Genomic DNA, 19642 nt, shown 5'->3' with positions numbered 1-19642 from the left:
GACACAATCTGTCACAGATTACCATTTATCTATCTATCTATCTATCTATCTATCTATCTATCTATCTATCTATCTATCTATCTATCTATCTATCTATCTATCTCAGGACAACGCATGTGGGACAGTTGGTGACAGTGTGATGGCAGATGTGAGTCACTGCGAGCTCCTTTGTGTGTGGAGCAATAGACCACCTTACTGCTGCACTCTATTGTCATTCATTTGGTCCAGTGGGGTTTGTTCATTTTTACTGTGAGCATGCCGTCTCCAATCCATCACTTGGCTCTATACAAACACACCAGTGGATGCATACAGAGAGACACACACACACACACATGACTTAACAAAATGTCAAAAAATATAAATATAACTGATGAAATAACATGTAATGGATTTCATTAAACTGCTGAAGTGAATCAAATCTTTCCTGTTTCACTCACAAATATAACTGCATGTACAGAGGGACACAAAGGGAATGTCTGTGCTGTATTAATTCGTTTTAACCAATTTATTTCTTCTCAACTGAGATTTTAATGGAAGACCTGCACAATTCCGGCATAAACCAAAACAAACAATCTTGTTTCCATGCGGTGATTTTATTTGTTAATCATGAAAAAGCAGACGCTCATAGAGAACAAACGAGGACACTTTCGATTGCTTCACAGCCTTACAGTACAGTAAAAAATATTATCATACATTATAAATTAAGAGAGGGTATAACATTTATTTTATACACAAATAGGCTCAAATCTACAATGATAAAAAAGCTTTGCTTTTCAAGCGTGTGTCGATGCAAGAAAACCCAACGTAATAATAATAATAATAATAATAATAACCGTTGTTATAATAATGCAAAATCATTGCAGAGTGAAAGCTGTAAGCCCCAAAAGAGAACACATATTTTAACATATTATAAATAGATTTAGACAAATTTTTTTTTTAAATTATGATGAGCCTTAAATAGGCCTATTATAGAACATTTTCTTATCTTAAGCAGCATTTACATAAAGAAAAACCACGAGATCCTACCTTATTGTAGGCCATATTTATTAATCTCTCATGGTATTACCAAACTGTTCCTGTATAGATGTAGTCTTTTGTGATATTTGTAGCCTATCGTCTAAAATCCTCCTCACAATTAGAATAGTTTTCTTTTTCAGGATTTACTGAGTAGGCTACAGCTGAGCTCAGAGAGAGACTAGTTCCAGGGCCGATATTCTGGATTTAACTGGTTAACTGTTAACCCGGTGTAAGGGAAGTTTTGTCCGGCGTTCTTCTGTATTTTTGGATTGTCCTTCAACACGGTGTCCTCCTGTAATCCACTCCCTGGAGAAGACGGAAGAACCGTGCTGTCCAAGATGTGCCTGTCTGCAGAGCGAGAAATTGGCTCAATAAAATAAGCAGTTTTCAAGGCGGAAGCAATGCAATTTGTTTTCTTTTGCAGCCTAAAATATGTATTCTTCCGTACTGATAAGAAAGTGACAAAAAGCTGCTTATGGATTATGGAAGAAACCAACACCATAGCCTTTAACAGAATGCATTTTTTTTAAAGCATTCATTCATACACATTTGCCGCCATTTGAAGACACGAGTCCCACATTTATGGCAATAACACATTTGTCACGGATTTGCCTTATAGAGGTGATATTAGTCTAAATGGTACACTTCTATTCCTCTGACTATTCGATTGTTTAAATGACTTTAGCCTAATTATTTAGGCTACCTTGCATTTGTTATATCCCTTCAAATAACCAACTTCGAATTATATTCACAAAATAAAAAGGTAAAAAGAAACTTGGGTGAATCTGCCATATAATAATGCTAAATTCAATCGGGATCCTGTGAGGCCCATAACTTATATATATTGTTTTTAAAAAATGTTCTTACTTTTGTGACTTTCCATGTGATATTTAAATTCCCGTTCCTCCTGAAAAGACGCTCCGCACAGGTCGCAGGGAAGGGGCTTGTCCTTTGCGTGGGTCCGCCTGACGTGGCTGTCGTGGGCGGCGTGGGAGGCGAAGGCCTTCCCGCAGTGCTTGCACTTGAAGGGCCGCTCTCCGGAGTGCTGGCGGATGTGTGTTCGCAGAATACTGGAGGCAGTGAAGGCCTGGGGGGTGGGGGAAGGGAATAAACACATTTTAGCAGGTGAAGAGTTTAGCAATTGCATTTTATACCGTTTAATGATTTTATGTAACGATTATAATAAGAAGAAATTTAATCCAACATGTTTGTTTCCGCTTTCTTTTCAGCGTCCTCAGCTCTAAAGCTATGACTGCGACCCTCCGGTCTCTTGGCCTAGGCTACTGCTTAAATTGTCCCGATAAGGAGAGAGGGGATTAGGTTAAACAAAACCTTCTCTGGGTGAATAAAAGGGGGGAGGACATCGAGAAGAAATGACAAAAAACTTCTGCTCATTCCACGGGCCGTAAATTAAAAGTATAATCTCGGCAGACAAAAGGGTGGGTGTACATCTGGCGATAATTAGCATGTAAGTGTCTCCGCGGAGCGTGCCCTTCGAGAGCAACAATAATGAGGGGCTCGCACCAAATGCACCGTGAAACGAGGAAGCACTAAATGGATCTAAAATGCGGGCTGTGGGTTTTAAAAGATGCGTAGAAGAAGAGAAGTGAGCAGGAGTAGAAGGAACCAAAACATTCATGACACACACTTCCATTAAGTCTCGAGCGGAAACAAGGAGACTTATGGCTCTTCTGTTCAGCAATAACAATGTAACTTAAAATAAATAAATAAATAAATAAAAACAAGTACTGAATTTAAGTTTAAAATAATATTTATTTAATGAATATTTCAGTTTAAAGTAGTAAAAAGTAAACAGTGACCACATAATTAATATGCTTACTTCCGGTAAATGTGGCACAATGTATAAAAAGGCTTCTTACCTTATTGCAGTAGACACACTTGTATGGCCGTTCTCCAGAATGCACCCGCATGTGTTTGTTGAGACTGGACGACTGGGAGAAACTCTTTCCGCACACTGAGCACTGCGGATCAGACAAATTAGAATGGGTAAAAGTTATTCAGCCAGTTCAATTTGTCATATCTTTTTTGGAAGTCAAACTAACTTTAAACAATTTACATTTTTTTTGTGTGGAAGAGTGTATCCCCATTTGTTGGATTCTGTTGAGTATTATATATAATAGATGTATACAAGTTTCTATTTTTTTAATTTGTTAACCTATTTTGATGATCCTGTGCAGTTTTGATGCTTTAGGCTATATGGTTACCAACAACTAAAGGACTTAAAGTATTTTGCCTTTTTACGAGGCCTAATAAAAATCTGAAGCATCCGTTTCTAAGAGACGCTGGATAGGGAGCTGTTCTTTCAGCACCACATCAACGTTTGGATGCTCTATCGACTTTACTGCGTGACGCAAAAATGCAATGATGTAATGGTCTGCAGAATGGGGATGGTATGGATACCCTGCACTAAATGCAACACACATGCACACGCACAATGTCAGTACCTTGTGAGGCCTGTGTTTTTCGTGAACGTGTAAAATGTGGATCCTTAATCTGTCTCTCTTCTCGAAAGATCTGTTGCAGAGGTGACAGGGGAACTTCCTGTCGCCCTGGTCCACGCAGCGCGTGTACTTCAGATGCTTGTCTCTGTAGTACTTGTATGCAAACACCTTCCCGCACCTATCACACTTGAAACCATCACCAGTATCTGGGGAAAATATAGAAAAATGTTAGCACGGTGGTAAAAACTAACCAAAGGAGCGTTGAGCAAAGATTCAAAGCAACACAAGGTTCGACTCTGACCTTCTGTGAGAGGAACCACGGTGCTGTCCTCTCTGTGGTCTTTCAGGGTGAGAGGGATGCCGAGGAACTGCATGTAGCAGTCTCCATACCACACCAGGAGCTCCTGCCCTGGCCGGATCTCTTTGCAGGCCTCATAGAAGATCTGATCCTGGACCTGTACAGCAATTAGGTTCTGCTCCTCTGGGAAACGAGCGCACTTCACTAACGACATCCAGTTCCCTGAGCCTCCCCTGCCGTCAACAAAATGACTCAACCGGCCGTTTTCAAACACCTGAAGGAGGAAAATAATGGTTTAGGGTTAGAGTTAAAAAGATCAGATCTTTATTTTTTTATTATTGGCTATAGATCAAACCTGGAACAGGACTTTGGAGATAATTGTAACACATTACCTCCCACATCAGAGTGTTGTCGTCGTATGTCTTAATCTCGCTGGTATTGACCATTTTTCCTTGGAAAGGTCCGAAGCGCGTCCCTTTGGGGATGCTGCTTTTGTCTGTGAAAACTCCACAGTGTGAGACGTTTCCCCAAACTGCCTGGACGATGGTCAACCCTGCAACACCGTGTCAAAGCAGTGTCAAATATCAGCCAGTGCCATCACGATCATTCAGGTACACAGAATTAAAGGTGATTTATGAAAAGAGAGTTGGCAGGTCTTACCCTCTGGAAGTTCAAGTGTTTCTTTGTCCAGTGAGAGAACGCGAGAGCCAGATACTGAAAAAGAAAGCAAACACAAATGAACACAATTCATGGGTTCGTTAATCCAATTTCTGCGAGAATTTAAGCAGGTATTGGTGACTAAATGTTATTATTTTTTGTTAAAAGTGATAAGCCATTTAGTCAAGAATAATAGTAGACTGATCTCCACACATTTTTTGACATGTCTAGAGATTATTTTCTCTTGCATGATAATAAAACCACGACCAAAGACTTTTCATTTATAAATCTAAATCTAAATGAACATCCAATAACTTAAGTCTCACCTGACTTATCGGGCAGGGCCAGCCCTGATATAGCGTGACCCACGCTGCGCTCCTGGCTGCCGGAGTAACCGTAGAGCACCATGAACAAGTCATCCTCGCTAAAATTATAAGACGTGCGCGTTTTTTCTTGCGACAGGTCCGCGCTCCGGAGGCGAAACAGAGTCTCTTTAGGCGGTGAACTGGCAGAAGAGGAGGCACATGAGGACCTTTCACTGGCCGGGCTGTTGAAGTCAGAGGACAGCGGACCAGCGGCGTGCTCGGTCACCACAGCAGCCAGCTCCTCTGGTTTGGAGTACAGCGGGTGTCCGGCCAACATCTGACTGAGGTAGGGGATGCCAGAGGCGCTCAACATGTGCTCGTGCAGGACCGAGGCGTGGTGGTGGAACGGAGGGGCTCCGCCGTGCAGGTTGAGCGGCATTGATGCCTGGGTGTCCGACACCAGGCGACCGAGGGACTTGAGCGGGTGGAGGAGGCTGTGAGTCCGCGGGAAGAAGTCCATGTAGTGGTGGGGGCCGGGGAGAGGGGCAGGGTAGAAGCCTCGAGCGGGACTGGCCTTCAGCATGCCGGCTTGGTAGCAGCTCTTGTCCTTCAGCACTACAGGGATGCTGGACAGGGACACCGACATGGCAGCACGTGGAGCAAAGGTTTCAGTGGAGACGGTAGTGTATCCTGCAGTGGATGGAAGAGAGAAGAGGGTGTGGGGGTGAGTTATAAAAGTTTAATGCAAGGAATCTAAAAAAAGGACACATGACATCAAGAGAGGTTGACCACACCTGAATTGATTTTTTTTTTTTTTTAAATCTGAGTAAGCCTTTAGTTTGGTAATTCAACCAGTGTAATTTCCCCCAACACAACAGAGGTTCAACTAATGTAATACACGTAGTGTAATTGAATAACCCTTAATTGAAATTGACGGAAACTACAGACAGGAAATTAAGATCTGGAAACATAATAAGCAAAATTCGTTATTGAGAACAAGTGGCACGATGTTTATATGTTGTATTAATACAACATATCTTTTTAATGAATCTAGCTCCACGACAACATATCCAGAATTTACGTTTTAAAAATCAAAATCTCACACAAATATGGACTACTGCAGATGAAAATACTGAACACTAGCTATTGCATAATAAGTAAAAGCAGTCCACAGTGAAATTGGACAGCCGATTTTGCAATATTTCCAGCTGAGAGGTCACACACCAGACACACATCAGATGTTCATCAGCGACTTTAAATGACCGGCTGGAATAAGGTGTGTGTGTGTGTGTGTTTTTTTTTTTAGGAACCGTTTACCAATCAGCCAGTAAATAGAGAGACAAATCAGGGTCATGACACTCTAATTAAAGAACAGTCGGCCGGAGCAGAGGTCATCATTAATGAAGCTTTTTATAGACTTTGCAATTACCGTCATAAAAAAAAAAGGTATCAGCAGGGAAAATGTGGGAGCAATATATGGGCTAAAAGTAATTATTAGGCTATAATCAAGACAAAGAAGACTGGAATTTAACAGAAGAGAAATTAAAAGGACTAAAGATAGGAGCGTGTCACTTGTGCGTAATTTCAAACTTCTGCAAAAACAACTTGGACTAATCGTATAGTATTTTTAAAAAGAAAATACAAATACAAATAGGCCTATCGCATAAAAAAGTGATTCACAAGTAACTCAGGGAGTACCATCGAGTGTAATTTCCTATATGAAGGTGCAGCAATTTAACGTAAGTTGGAAAAAGAAGCTTACCTTGTTAAATAAATTAGAGAGGTTACACAGTCATGTCCACAGGCTTCAGTTTGAACAACCTCCCGTGGATGAAATCAAACACAGCCGACAAAATCTCCAAAATGTGCAGATATAAGCGCAGCAGGTCGAAACTCGTATGCGCTGCAGGAACCTCTCTCTCTGACTTTACGGTGGTCATCTGAGGGCACCTATACTGAATACTGTACACAGTCAGGTCTGCTGCTGAAGATGCTTCCCAGCACCTTCTTCCTATTGGCCAGGAATCAGCTCATGCATCTCAATGTCCCATAGGAATCCATTTTCTTAGGGACAACCCACCCCGTTAACTTCTCCACTGCTTTCTCTGCTACAATGAGGCCCATTGAGAGAGGTTCCCAAACATTTCCATATGTGCCCCAAAACACACACACACACACACACACACACACACACACACACACACACACACACACACACACACACACACACACACACGATTGTATCTGAGGGACCCCTGTGGAGTGTAGATGTGTGTTGTTATGACTTGGATGTGGTGAATTAGGAAGAGAGAAAAGAATGGTCCAGATAGGCGTTTATCGGCTTCATCGCTCTCTCACTGCTCCAAACTTCATTAAGAAAATGAATAAAACTGATGGTCGGCTATTTAGACCGCACATTATACCCACCTGGTGCTTGTCACTGACTTTTGTTAGCTAATTCTATTGTATTATAGTTTGTGTTTTGGGCTACTTTTTCTTGTTGAGTTTGTGTATACTATTTGTAAAGGGTCATAGGCACGGGCATCGCAAGCTAGTTTAGGCTACAGGCAAAACATTCAATAAATAAACTCATAATTTGTGGGTTATTCGCATTAAATTACACTGAATGCATGAACCCAGAAAGAAAGACCCGCTAAACTCTGTAGCGATTTTCGATGTTAACTTAAAATTAGATCTTTTACTTACTATTTTTAATCTATAAACTTATTACTTATTTGTGCGTTTTTATATATTAGAAAATGCAATGCATGGAGGCCTTACATTTTCTTTTACTCTCAATCATATGAAATAAGACTCACTCGATTAAATACTGCAATAACATAATTCTTTATTTACAAGGCAAATAGCATCAGCGAAGCCATATTAGTTCACAACTTGCATAACTGTGGTTTTAACTTCTCTTGTATATCTAATTTTGCATAAAACGCTCACACACACAATAGGGGTACAAAGGTGGATGCGGGTATACAGTGTGATTCCTGTGAACAATGCAGAAGAAAAAAATATCTGGGGAAAACAACAGTAAGCTTTCTTCAGAAAGTCCATATAGTATATTACATATTGCTTCAATATCCCTATGAATCATCTTTTCCATACAAACAGTGGGAGGGGAAAAGAAATAAGAGTCTTCAACCCAACACAGAACAGAGAGCAATGATGAGAGTTCAACTGGGACTGAGTCTCCAGCAACTGAGTTGAGCTATGATGCACCCATATTATACACAAGTCATTATACAAATTTATACAGACAGGGGTGTAATGTACAAGAAGGAGAACGGACGAAATCTAAGGCATTATGCTAGGGTTTGTAGCATTTCAAGGTTGCATCTTAGCTCTAAGAAATTGGCAGACAATACAAAAGGGCATTTAAAGTTTTTTAAAACCATGAGTTAAAAACAAAAAATATTTTTCGTTTAGTGGGTCCAAAGCCTGGATATTTGTTAGGGGCAAAAATCATTTATTTGCACCTGTCCTCATTATAAATGCTAAAAAATGCATTGCTACCACATGGCTTTAAATCTTTTCAAAATCTTGACAATCTTTGGAAATTTTCAAAGGGCTGTGAATCATTTTAAATGACTCAAAAAGGCTTGTTCTGCGCGACTGTATGATACAATCAAAACAGCATTTATCAAAAAAAGTGTGATCTCCTGTAGGCCTACAGCAAGACAACTGCAGGACATCTGCAATGATGACAACCAAAACATTAATGCAGACTTTGGACACAAAGATGACTCGCTACAGCTTCAAATTTCCTTTACACAAGAGGCAAAAAGAAGCAACAGCGGGAAACTTTCTATCTAAATGCCGAGAAGAGCATGGTGTAAGTGTACACCACCACCTTGTCAACATGTTGAGATAAACACCATCAGTCACCAACACAGGCCTTTAATGACAATACATTCAGAATGATTCTTCCTGTTTTATGCTGCAACCATCCACTTTAGGACACTGCTAAGTGACATCATACATTTCTTATTTTCTGTGGGCCTCAAAGCATGCTAACCAACAGGTCGTCTCACTACGAAAATAAAAGCTGGTAGAATTCAGAAATCCAATTTGAAAAGTGAGGATTATTTGGCTTGCTCCAAGTTTGTCCTGGGTTAAAATAGTTTGATATAAAAAGTGTTGTTTTTGAGGAAAATGTACTTTTGAGGTTAGAGAAGATGAGTTGCTTTAGATCTTGTGAGGTCAAACCCAACCCCTACTGGGGCACAAGAATAGCATGTCATTACCGAACACTTTATAGTTGAACTGCCTGAGGTCATAAAATATGGCTAAGTGTCTGTCAGAGCAGGTCTCATGAAGCGTGCAGTCTTAACTCTGACCTCTGCTATAGACGAGTGGCTGGAGGCAGAGAGGGTGCGTGTCAACAAGGGGATCACAAACTACTTCCCTCTCCAGGCCTCAGCCAACGCTGCATAATCTAATGGGAACACTGTGTGGGTGGATGTAGACTTTCTTGGTACAAACTGCAATAAAAAACTGTGTTTAATACTGCATCCAAACGTGGAGCAAAAATGTATCCTTTTTATTCAGGAAACTGTACAAAAATTACAAAAAAAAATAAAAAAATAACACAAAAAAAACCCCAAGAGATTCTCAAGTAATTGTTATTGCTTGTTTACATCACACCAGAACAGTTTGCACCTAGCAGCTTGTATGAAGCATTTTTCACTCCAGACAACATAGAAAGCACACTTCTGTTATTTTTTTTTGAGTTATTGTATGGCTGTGTTGAATTTTGTATTTGTTTTTTTTTCCTTTTTTTGTGGTGTTCTATGCTAAAGGCAGAGAAGCAAGCGTTAATCTGTACACTGTATACACAGCACACCCCCTTACAACCCCCTCCCACCCCCACCCGTCTGCATCGTACCAGAATATCTGAACGTGAAGACTCCCACTCCACGTCCCTAAAACAAAAACGAAAAAGAAAAACCCTGCTCCGCTTCAAGAGGCAGTTGTGACCAGACGGGGAAACCAAACCCTAAGGAATAAAATAAATAGGAACGAAAATGTTTTACTTATTGGTATGTACAATCTCTGTAATTCATTTTAAAACCATATATATGATTTTGACATCTTCTTCTGAAACTACAGGACCAAAGTATAATCCATTATTCAGGTTAATAGAAGAATCTTCTCAGAAAGAATACAACCATTACTGTTAAAATGATAAAAAAAAGTGCCTCTTTCACACTTTTAGAAATCTTTTTCATGTTGCTACTAGGATAAAGTATCATCTACAATAATTAAATTAATCTATACAGAAAAATAAAACTTAATTTAATACACTATATAAACCTCTTGACTAAATTAGTCTAATCATACAACTCACCATTCCACTCAAACCATTCTTCTGCAGTGTTTTTCAAGATCAGTTTTTTCAACCATATCTTCATTCTACATCTTAATTCTCACAACAAGAAAAAACAACAACTAAAATAATAATAAAATAAAGAACAGCAAAAAGGCAAAACCGGCTAAGTGTTTGAGCTCCATCCATAAATTTAAACATAACTTGGAGTCTTTGCTGCCATCTTGGAACTATGTGGAAATGTCACAAATGTGTGAGCAAGGTAGGACTTAAAAGAAAAATCAGTGTACGTCATTTTTGAGATGAGATTGTAAATGGCCGCTGTCCACTGAGAGGAATACATTCATCAGAACAAGGGATCCCACCCACTGCTGGCCCCTAAGGTCAGTGTCCCCCACCAGGAGTCCTACAATAAGTCACACTACGGTGAATGCAGCTGGACAGGCAGACAGACTGGCTTATCACAAGGCTCTCCTCCAGGAGGGTTAGGCATGTTGGACAGAGATCCACCATCCTTCCCCAGCCCTCTTCACTCTCCTGGGTCTGTTCAGGGACAGGCTCTGTCGAGGAGGCCCAGCTGGGACAGACGGCAAACTTGGGCTGGGGATACGGGGTCAGGGCACAACCTGGCTGGTCCAAGGGGCAGTCGGTTGGTTACATGTTTGTACAATTTTTAAAGGGCCGACTCGCTCCTTGCTCCAGCTGATCACTGAGGTTCAGGTTAAGACCTCCATGAGGGTCAACAGTACTTCTGCAGGGAAACAACACATATAAGGTCACAACTTGTAAAGCATTTAATAAATAAACAATTCAACAGAACACATGAACTTGCAGAACTTGAACTTGTCTGGAGTAAATCAGCCACATGTGCAAAAGACAAACAATTAGAAACCATCTAGGGAAACACCATCAAGCCAAAAACAAGTCAGTAAATCACAAAAGTCTACACTAATGGCCAAACAGTAAATAATTGAAATAATCTAAGTGCCAATATATTTCTATAATCCTGGAAGGAGGATACATCAAGTGACAGATATACTGGTATGTTACAACAGTCTGAAGTGCAGACAATCAAACAGCAGCACCTTGGTTAAATATTCATGGCCCTTTATTGGGCTTAAAAGCATCACGGACAACAACAGTGCATTTCACATACCAAGCTAACAATACCGAGGAGACAAAGGAAGAAGGATTAACGTGGTTGGCATTAAATACTCACCAGAAATGGAGTGCTGACAAAAGGGGAAATGTTTGTACTTTTGCCTGATTTTCATTGAGTTACTGAGGTCAGTTGTCGTGCAAATGAAAGTCCGACTTGTCATTTCGCCAAATCAAATATGATTAAGCTTGTCTATGTGTGTAGAGAGTACGTAGGTTTGACAGATCTGTGCCATAAGGAGTCACGTTTTCCATGTTAAGCAAACCAGCTGTTTGTCTGAAGTTCAGACAGGCCCGCACTATATAGTCTAAATGGTCTGGCTCTAAAGTGCCTGCTGCTAATTACATCATTGCCCTCTAAGTTCAAGTGAAGTATCAGAACTCCAGCTAGAGGAGTTACGTAAACTGCTGAGTGAATTATTCACTAGCACGGCTGTTCAATAAGTGTACCCAAACACTTAGGGTCTTATGATAAGACAAACCCAGACATAGGCAGCCAGGAGAAAGAAAGACAAACCTTTTAGTTTGTCTTGTTCCCCTGATTACTGTATAAAACTGAAAGAGGTCAATTTTGTTAACCTCTAAGGCTTAAACCCTGAAAGTGTCCGATATATATTCCCACAAGGGGCTAATGTAAAGGATCACCCTGAGGATATTACTGGGCCACTCCAAAACCTCTAATTTGGTCGGGCCATGCTTAGCACATGAAACACTTGATAACAGCAAAGGTTTTCTTTGGGAAATTCTAGTTACACCAACTTCTAAAAGTGTCTAAATTTTGACCCCATTTAGAGAATTAATGTGTCAGTATCTGCCCTGTATTTACCTGTTCTTGCCCCATGGAGGGCAAGCCGGGTGAGGGCCCTGAGGCCATGGATGTGACACTCATCTGTCCGGCCATCTGGCCCATGCTGTTCATGCTGCTGGTTGCCATGTTGCTGGCCATGGAGACATTGTTGAGGTTCATGCCATTGCCGTTGTACATGTTGCTGTTACTCTGCTGGGTGAACTGTGGTGATGCTTGCTGCTGTGAGAACATACTGGGGAGAGGGGATGGAAAGAAAAAAAGTTGGCATCGAGTCAGTGAGTCAGTAGTCTCGCATTGCCAGACCTGTCAGCACTGCAGTATTGTCTGGCTTCGCCACTCATCTATTCTGGGATAGAGGGAAAAAACACTCTGGCTTGTTTGTATTTCACAACCGCCCTGGGTGGCGCTAAAGCTTGTTTTAAGGTTCTGCGTAGGCTCCACGCAGAGCTTTCGCCGTAGCCCACGTAAGTGGCCTGATGTCTATACTTGTGCGCTGGTGTGTGTCGAGCCGGCAGGTGTGTGTGTGTGTGTGTGTGTGTGTGTGTGCGCGTGTGTGTGTGTGTGTGGGGAGTGGGTGGTAGAGCAAGGGAGAAGTGAGAGAGTGACGGCGATTAGCTTCGGAGCGAGAACCGACTCTAGAGTCATAGTGAGAGAAACAAAGTGTCTCCCCTGTGCTTTCTGACCCTGGTGGGAAATCTTTAGCAGGAAAAGTTAACCCTCTCCTTGATTTCATGTTGTTTATAGGGAAGGAGAACCAGGAAATGAGTCGGGGGAAACGCAACCCTACCAAGCCGCAGCCGAGCGACATTTTTCGAGAGGTGCACGTCAGGCTACGGCGTAGGGTCTAGCGTAGATGCAGAAGGGTCTGCGGGGGTACACCATCGATTTGACGCAGAAGCATAAGTCTGAAAAAGGCCTTAAGCCCCGGGTGCAGCAACAGTGGCCATGCAAAATAGATAGCGAGATAGCAGTGTGAGGCTTTATCCCAGCAATGTACATCCGTTGAGCCAGACTAGTGACTCACACGGTAAGCTGTGGCTTCAACATAAGCCCCGTTTTTTGCTTACATTTCATTAGCTATAAGCAGTTCCTGTTTGCACTTCACTCATGAACAGACTGTCACTAAATAATTTTGATGCCTAAGAAATATGAAAAATGTGAGGATTCTTTTCTAGAACCTCGAAAACCATTTATGGACAAATACCTGCAATGGTTATCAGAGATATCGATATCCTTGGTAAGAGTAAGTTGCACTGAATCTAAGGGTCTAATCATGCATTAAGGGTTAATTGGGGAGAAAGTGCTATCCAGCTTTACCTGTTGCCTCCCATGTTGCTCTGTGGCCAGCCATTCATGTCAGGGGAGCCCTGGAAAGCAGCATTTCCTTGGCCCTGCTGCATCATTGGGGACTGTGTGTGGGCCATGCGAGGAGAAAGCAGGGGGCTCTGTGGTGTGCCGGGACCTCCAAAGCCTCCGTCTGCCTGTTGGCTCATACCTGTGGTGGAGGCATCAAGATAGGTCAACTTGACTAAAAACCAACATACTGAGTGGAGGAGGGGAGTAAATGTTAGCATTCCACGTAATTTACACAATCATGCCACATAAAGATGAACATTTTGGCAGAGAATGAGCAACTGAGCAAACATGATGATTAGTGTGACTGAAGACTTAATTCCAGTCTGCATTCAGGAGTGTTGGCAGGCAGTTCATATTTCCTACATGCACGTAAGCAGTGGACAGGCAAGGAACTAGGAAGAAAGAGAATAAGGAGATGGCTTAGGAGAAAAGGGAAGAGAGAAGTAATGTCTCGCTCTGTACGAACCCACGGGCCAGAATCAGATTAAGGAGTGAGGGATAAATCAAACATGTCATCATACAACTCAAGTATCAGTGTTATACTAGATTATCAGATTAGGTCCAGATTACACGCAATGCTGTCAGACCGACAGGTACTGCGTTGATTATTGCTCTGCCTGCTCACAATCTTGAGTCCGGTGTCAGTGTGTATCCTCAGTTAGGCTTTGATTATTGTGCTCGTGGTGCCCTCTGGTGGAGCAAGCGTGTATAGCCAGGACACCATTTTGGACAGTGCACAAAACAATGAGAGACATATAATCAGACTTTCCTGTAAAATATGTAGCATGACTTGGATCATTCAATGTCAGCTGATTAATGCAGTCATCAGTGCATAACGCTACAAATCAGATGATTGCCGCTCCTAAAAAGCATGTGATGCTGTGCAAAAGAGTCACATCAACACACAGACACAATGGCATACACACACACACACAGGTTGTAAGGTGAAGTGTGTGGTAGGCTGATGTGTGGGAGCAGTACCTGAGTTGGGAAACTGAAAGGCACTGTGCTGCATTTGGGGGCTGAGTACTGCCCCGTACTGTCCGCCCATCATGTTTGTGTTTCCCATCATCATCTGGGAGGAGGAAGAGGTGGAGGAAGAGGAGGTGCCATGCATATGGAGCTGAGGGTTGGGGGGGAGAGAGGGCAGGCTGGGGGAGAGAGGGGAGGAGAAGGGGCTGGTAGGGGGAGGTGGCGAGGCCAGGCCTGTACTGGTACCGTAGCTGGGCGGGTAGGGGAACTGCTGGGGGTTGGCCTGGGGGATCCTGGGGTTACTCATGCCTCCGGCGGCCATGTTGGGAGGCAGGTTGAGGCCCTGGGCCCTCATGGCCATGCTCCTTTGCTGCTGGACCTGCTGGGCCTGCTGCTGCCTCTGTCTCAGGTGATTACTCAGCAGCTCCCGCTGACGCTGTGCCAACATCTGAGCATTGATGGTCCCCTAGAGGTGGGAGTGGAACAATGTGTAAGAATAGAGGGACACAAAAAACAAAACATCTACTTGTGCCTCTACAACACAACAAACACTAAATTTACTTCAAGCCATCAACAAACCAAACACTACCTAGAGATATAACAACATATCCGTGCAGACAGATTATGTGATGGTGCAGTGAGCTACCTGGTTTGGAGCACTGGCTCTAAGAGGTAGGTTCACATTTGACACACTACTCATCTGAGTCATCATTGGCTGACGGTTCTGGTGGGACAAGAGACAGAAGACGAGGTTAAGAAAAACACCAGTGAATTGGAAACATCTTTGAAATGCTTAAAAACGTAGTGCTCCAGCTAGTAAATAGTTAAAGAATACAAACAAAAAACTATCAACACAAGAAGTATCCTACATGAAACCATGTAGATTAAAATGATATTCAAGTAAATGCCATGAAAGACCAGCAGATGGCAGGCAGACCTAAATGTCGCAACTATTCCTTGTGTGCACAGAAGACTTGCCAAAATGTCAACCTCAAGGATAATTACACAACTCCCATCTGCATGTTTAGTCACACAGCTACTAACCAAACAGCGTGGTTACATCAGAAAGACTAAAAAACTAAATGGACAGGATCACTTCCAGCAGTGTCATGCCAGTCTAGTTGCACATGTACCTGCTGTGACTGTAGCCGGTGCTGGAGCTGTAGTCGCAGTGCGTTGGGCTGGTTGGGGACGACCCCAGCGGGCCTGAGACCCGGCCGGGCCTGCATCCTCATCATGGGGTAACCCGGGCGTGGACCTATCTGGCCAGCCATGGGGTGAAAACCTGGTTCTTGCATGGGGGCACCAGGGTAGCCCCTTTGGGTCATGTGGGATTGTGGGGGACCAAATTGCTGTGTATACATGGGGGGCTTTTGGTCTATCATCATGGAGGGATCCTGGGAGAACTGGTCCGGCTCCAGTGATTGGTTCTGAAACAGGCAGCCACAGAAACAGATAACAATGTAGAGCCATAAGACATAATCATAAAAAGTCACTAAAAACACTAAATGTCATGGTAATCTCACTTGTTCTACCAGAGCAGGGATCCCCAGAGCACGATCAATCTCCTCCAGGCCATCAAAATCTTTTAGTGCAGTGTACAGCTGGGACATCAGAGCCCCCTCGTCTACTGCACTGCCATCAACAGAGCCGTGCCCAGTACTACACAGCAGTTCATCCTGAGGCACGGAGTGCACCGGCCTGGGCAGAGAGGAGACGGACAATATAAATATTTATTTATATATTTTCTAAATGAAAAGATTTTTTTCCCCATTGTAAACCATAGAACACTGAAATCAGCAATCTAATTACAACAAAAATACTCATATAAGGAAGAATGATAACAAGAGAAATAATAATCTTGAGTAGTGAGACCAGTAAGACTTTTTAGCATCATTAATAACATGTAATGGTAATTTGCGAGGATGTTACCTGGTCTGGTTTACAAAAGCTGTCTGGTCGATGGGCATCATGCTGTCTGGCCAGGGGGCTGTCTGGTTGGGCGGAGCCTGTTGTTGGGAGAAATGATGGCTGACCATACCAATATCCATATCAGGTTGGGCTAAATAGGGGAAAAAACCCAAAACTGTTTAAGGCAGGATAATAGACCGTAGACAGTCAATTCTGCAATTTTGAGGAAAACAATATGACAATCTAGATGATGGTCAATATTCTCTTAAACCCAGAACAACCAACACACAGAGCTGGGTTAGATATTACATTAATTCTTGAGTGCTGTACTATGGTTAGCCACTGGGCGGCAACCTTTAACACTCAACAGCAATAATATAATAAGGGTAAGTTGAAGTCTTGTCATCTTTGCCTCACCAGTCCCTCTGCATTATGAGTTTTAGAGGGACTAATAATTCAGTAAAGGTGAATTTATAAATGTCTTTCATCAGGTTTGTGTATTAAAATGCTTTAGCACTTGTTATAATCTTAGGAAGACAGGTTAGATGAAGAAACTGGGGCTTTATTGTCATGGATCAATCTGGAATGTACTATATACTGTCATACCGTCACTTAGTTTCCGCTTTTAAAACTCTATGTAACTTGTTTTTATGGCATACTGGGCTCTCACCATTGGCCATCATTGGGGAATGGAGCATCTGTCGGGGGCCTGGCTGGCTGTTGGGCCTCATGGGAGCACCGTTCAGCCCCATCCTGCCCTGCATGGGACCTTGCTGCCCAGGACCAGGTGCTCCCAAAGGAGGCGCAGACGCTGAACCCACCCAGCCCTCCTGCTGCTGCTGCATGCCTGGCCGTGGACCACCTGGAGCCATCAGTCCTAGTGGAGCAAACACACAAATGAAGACAAGACACAATGAGAAATGCCTCAGGACAGACCTCAGTAGATGTCCTCTGTCCCCATGATGCAATGGTGTAATATAAGGGGGAAAGCCATCTATGTCGTACGGGGGATGTTTGAGGACTGCTTATATGTGGAAATGACATCTTACAGAAACTTTGTGCCAGTGTGGGTGACTGAAAATTTCCTGTCACAGGAAGTGAGTCACTGTACCATGATATGGCACAGGCTGAGAGAGACACTGAGATAGAGGGGAAAAAAGGTCTTTCCTATTCCAAATTTTGAAAGCAGCACTGTTAACAAAATCATTTAAAGGGATGTAATCACGTTTTATTCACTTGGTTTTGCCGTTGTGATATTGCCAAGTAGGAATCACACATCAGAAAATTTATTAATTTCTTAGTTGACTTTTAGTGCTTTTTACCAAGTTTGTAGGTTCCTGTATGTTTTCTAACATTGGTGGTTACACATTCCCATGGACATTTTTTGTAGGAAGTCCTTCAATCTTGACTAGACTATAAAAAAAAGGACTCATTTTCATTTAATGTACACAACTAAATCAGAGCATGCATCATTTTTTGGTTCAATGGTTAATTTCTTCATCAAGGTGCACGACTGTCACACCCACCTGTGTTCACTATACCAACTTGGTTAGCCATCATGCTGTGACTTCCCACCATTCCTTGCTGCTGTTGCTGCTGCATAAGAGTGTAAGGGCTAGTGGCCCTTATGGGGTACTGTAATGAGGACTGCTGGGGGGACACATTCATGTCCAGAGACACGCTCCTCACAGGTAGACCTCTGCCTGGCTGGCCTGGTCGGACACCTGCAAAGCCTGAAGGCAGGAATAAATGGGTTTTAGCCAAATGTGCAACAATGGAAAAGTCAATAATGAAATAGTTAAAACTGTGTCATAGCTTTAGAATCGTATGACCTCATGATGGGAGTATTTTCTGAACACTCTAAAGTTTTAATATCATGAGATCTTCCAAGTAAGTGTGAGACTCACTCGTCGGGCCCATGCCCGTCCCGATGCCCCTGTGTTGCTGCTGCGCTGCCATGGCAGGATTAGTCTCTGACATCTGCAGGATGTCATTGATGATGTTCTGTTTGTCCATGGGACTGGGCAATGAAACAGGCCGCGGCTCACAGAAGAGCTGCGGCTGAGCATTCTGTAGGTCGTTCAGGATGTCATCCAGCTCTGACGACTAGAGAGAAAACAGAGAGACAGAAAGGGAAAGTGTGAAAACCAGAAGAATGAAGAACAGATGAACCACTTAGGCCTCCATTTAGAGAACAACTGACGCTTCACCTGCAGACACACAAACACAAACATACGTGTGAAAGGCATACACATTTACCGACAGCACACTAGGTCTGTAAACGCTACAACACTTGCACGAGAAGTCGTTATCTGGGAACAGTAGGCTTGGCCTTGTTTATAATACAGCAGTAACCCCGGGAAAAGAATGGACCACTTTCTATCAAATCTAGGCCACACTTCACTTTGACTTAGCGTATCAGACACATACTACTCCTCGCTTACTGGCTGGCGTTTTCAAAACACACAACTGCTCCCCTTTTTTAAAGCCCACAATTTATACGAACACTATTTTTATCCCCATTGAGTGATAAACACAGAAAAGATGTGGCTACTGAAGCAGCTTTCTACTGAGTAACATGGGAGAGCAGCATGAGGCAGCAGGAGTTTGGTTGGTGCCAAAGTTTGAACTAGGGCTGGGTGATATGGAGAAAATCAAATATCACAATATTTTTGACCAAGTACCTCAATATCGTGACAATATTGTAGGGTTGACTTGGTGCTTTCACAAAATATTTACACGAGATTCAATAATAATTAATAATGTGAATATAATGACTAAGTGGGTAAAGGCAAAAAACAGAACAGCTAGAACAGTCTAAAAGTTACATCACTTTACTGTAATGCAGCCTTTAAAACCTGGAAGAAAAAAAACCATGACATTATGACATCAAAATCTAAGACGATATCTAGTCTCATATCACAATATTGATATAATATCGATATATTGCAGTCCAATACAACACCTCGACAATCTACAGCCTAAAAAACACCAATCTGCAATTTCACTTAAAGTGGAACATTATTACCTTTAGTTAACATTAATTACAGCATTACTGTATTGATTTAATTTTAGGACAGACAAATATCAACATAGGTGATCATATTGCTTCTTAGAGAGGCCTGAGGGACTTTAGGTAAATAAGTTGCAATGGCTGTGAGTGTCCACGAGAGTGCAGCACACTTGGAATCACTGACGGCTCCTGACCGTGACATACTGTATAGCAGGAAAGCCGCACACCAGCCACTGTTTCAATGTTGTACTTCACTGTTCTAGACAATGATGTGTATCTGTTAGGCATGTAAATGCTACTAAAGATTACAAGACTGCCAAAAACGCCTGATAGAATTATTATCTTAA

The 19642-nt window shown here is 42.4% G+C and overlaps 2 protein-coding genes across 8 annotated transcripts in view; both read right to left on the bottom strand.

Annotated features, from left to right (window-relative positions):
• Window positions 1-872: 872 nt before the first annotated feature.
• prdm14 (PR domain containing 14) lies at window positions 873-5385 on the bottom strand. The gene is made up of 8 exons (XM_039790574.1): window positions 4761-5385; window positions 4438-4491; window positions 4170-4330; window positions 3781-4051; window positions 3483-3685; window positions 2898-2999; window positions 1885-2104; window positions 873-1365 (listed from the first exon to the last, which is right to left on the bottom strand). Exons 1-8 carry the CDS (start codon window positions 5383-5385, stop codon window positions 1196-1198), a joined length of 1806 nt encoding a protein of 601 aa, XP_039646508.1. The 3' UTR covers window positions 873-1195.
• Window positions 5386-7562: 2177 nt separating this feature from the next.
• Window positions 7563-19642, bottom strand: part of ncoa2 (nuclear receptor coactivator 2) — a 77282-nt gene continuing 65202 nt past the window's right edge. For 5 of the 7 annotated variants that reach the window (XM_039789481.1, XM_039789483.1, XM_039789479.1 and 2 more), the window contains 11 exons: window positions 18190-18388; window positions 17809-18015; window positions 16953-17159; window positions 16304-16433; window positions 15898-16072; window positions 15505-15801; window positions 15018-15095; window positions 14381-14837; window positions 13361-13538; window positions 12062-12275; window positions 7563-10828 (listed from right to left, as the gene is read on the bottom strand). In XM_039789481.1, the coding sequence (XP_039645415.1) occupies window positions 10817-10828; window positions 12062-12275; window positions 13361-13538; window positions 14381-14837; window positions 15018-15095; window positions 15505-15801; window positions 15898-16072; window positions 16304-16433; window positions 16953-17159; window positions 17809-18015; window positions 18190-18388 (2154 nt within the window). In that variant the 3' untranslated portion in view covers window positions 7563-10816. The remainder of the gene's footprint in view (window positions 10829-12061; window positions 12276-13360; window positions 13539-14380; window positions 14838-15017; window positions 15096-15504; window positions 15802-15897; window positions 16073-16303; window positions 16434-16952; window positions 17160-17808; window positions 18016-18189; window positions 18389-19642) is intronic. The other 2 variants (XM_039789485.1, XM_039789486.1) reach the window with 2 other exon arrangements.

Source organism: Perca fluviatilis, chromosome 22 (genome assembly GCF_010015445.1).
Source record: "Perca fluviatilis chromosome 22, GENO_Pfluv_1.0, whole genome shotgun sequence".
Lineage (NCBI taxonomy): Eukaryota > Metazoa > Chordata > Actinopteri > Perciformes > Percidae > Perca > Perca fluviatilis.
This window is presented reverse-complemented; position numbering and strand designations above follow the sequence as displayed.

Coding starts and splice junctions, on each gene's coding strand:
- prdm14 (XM_039790574.1), bottom strand. CDS start 5,385: ATGTCGGTGTCCCTGTCCAGCATCCCTGTAGTGCTGAAGGACAAGAGC. Junction 4,331..4,437: donor AACACTTGAACTTCCAGAGG/GTAAGACCTGCC, acceptor ACGGTGTTGCAG/GGTTGACCATCGTCCAGGCA. Junction 1,366..1,884: donor TCACATGGAAAGTCACAAAA/GTAAGAACATTT, acceptor CTCGCTCTGCAG/ACAGGCACATCTTGGACAGC.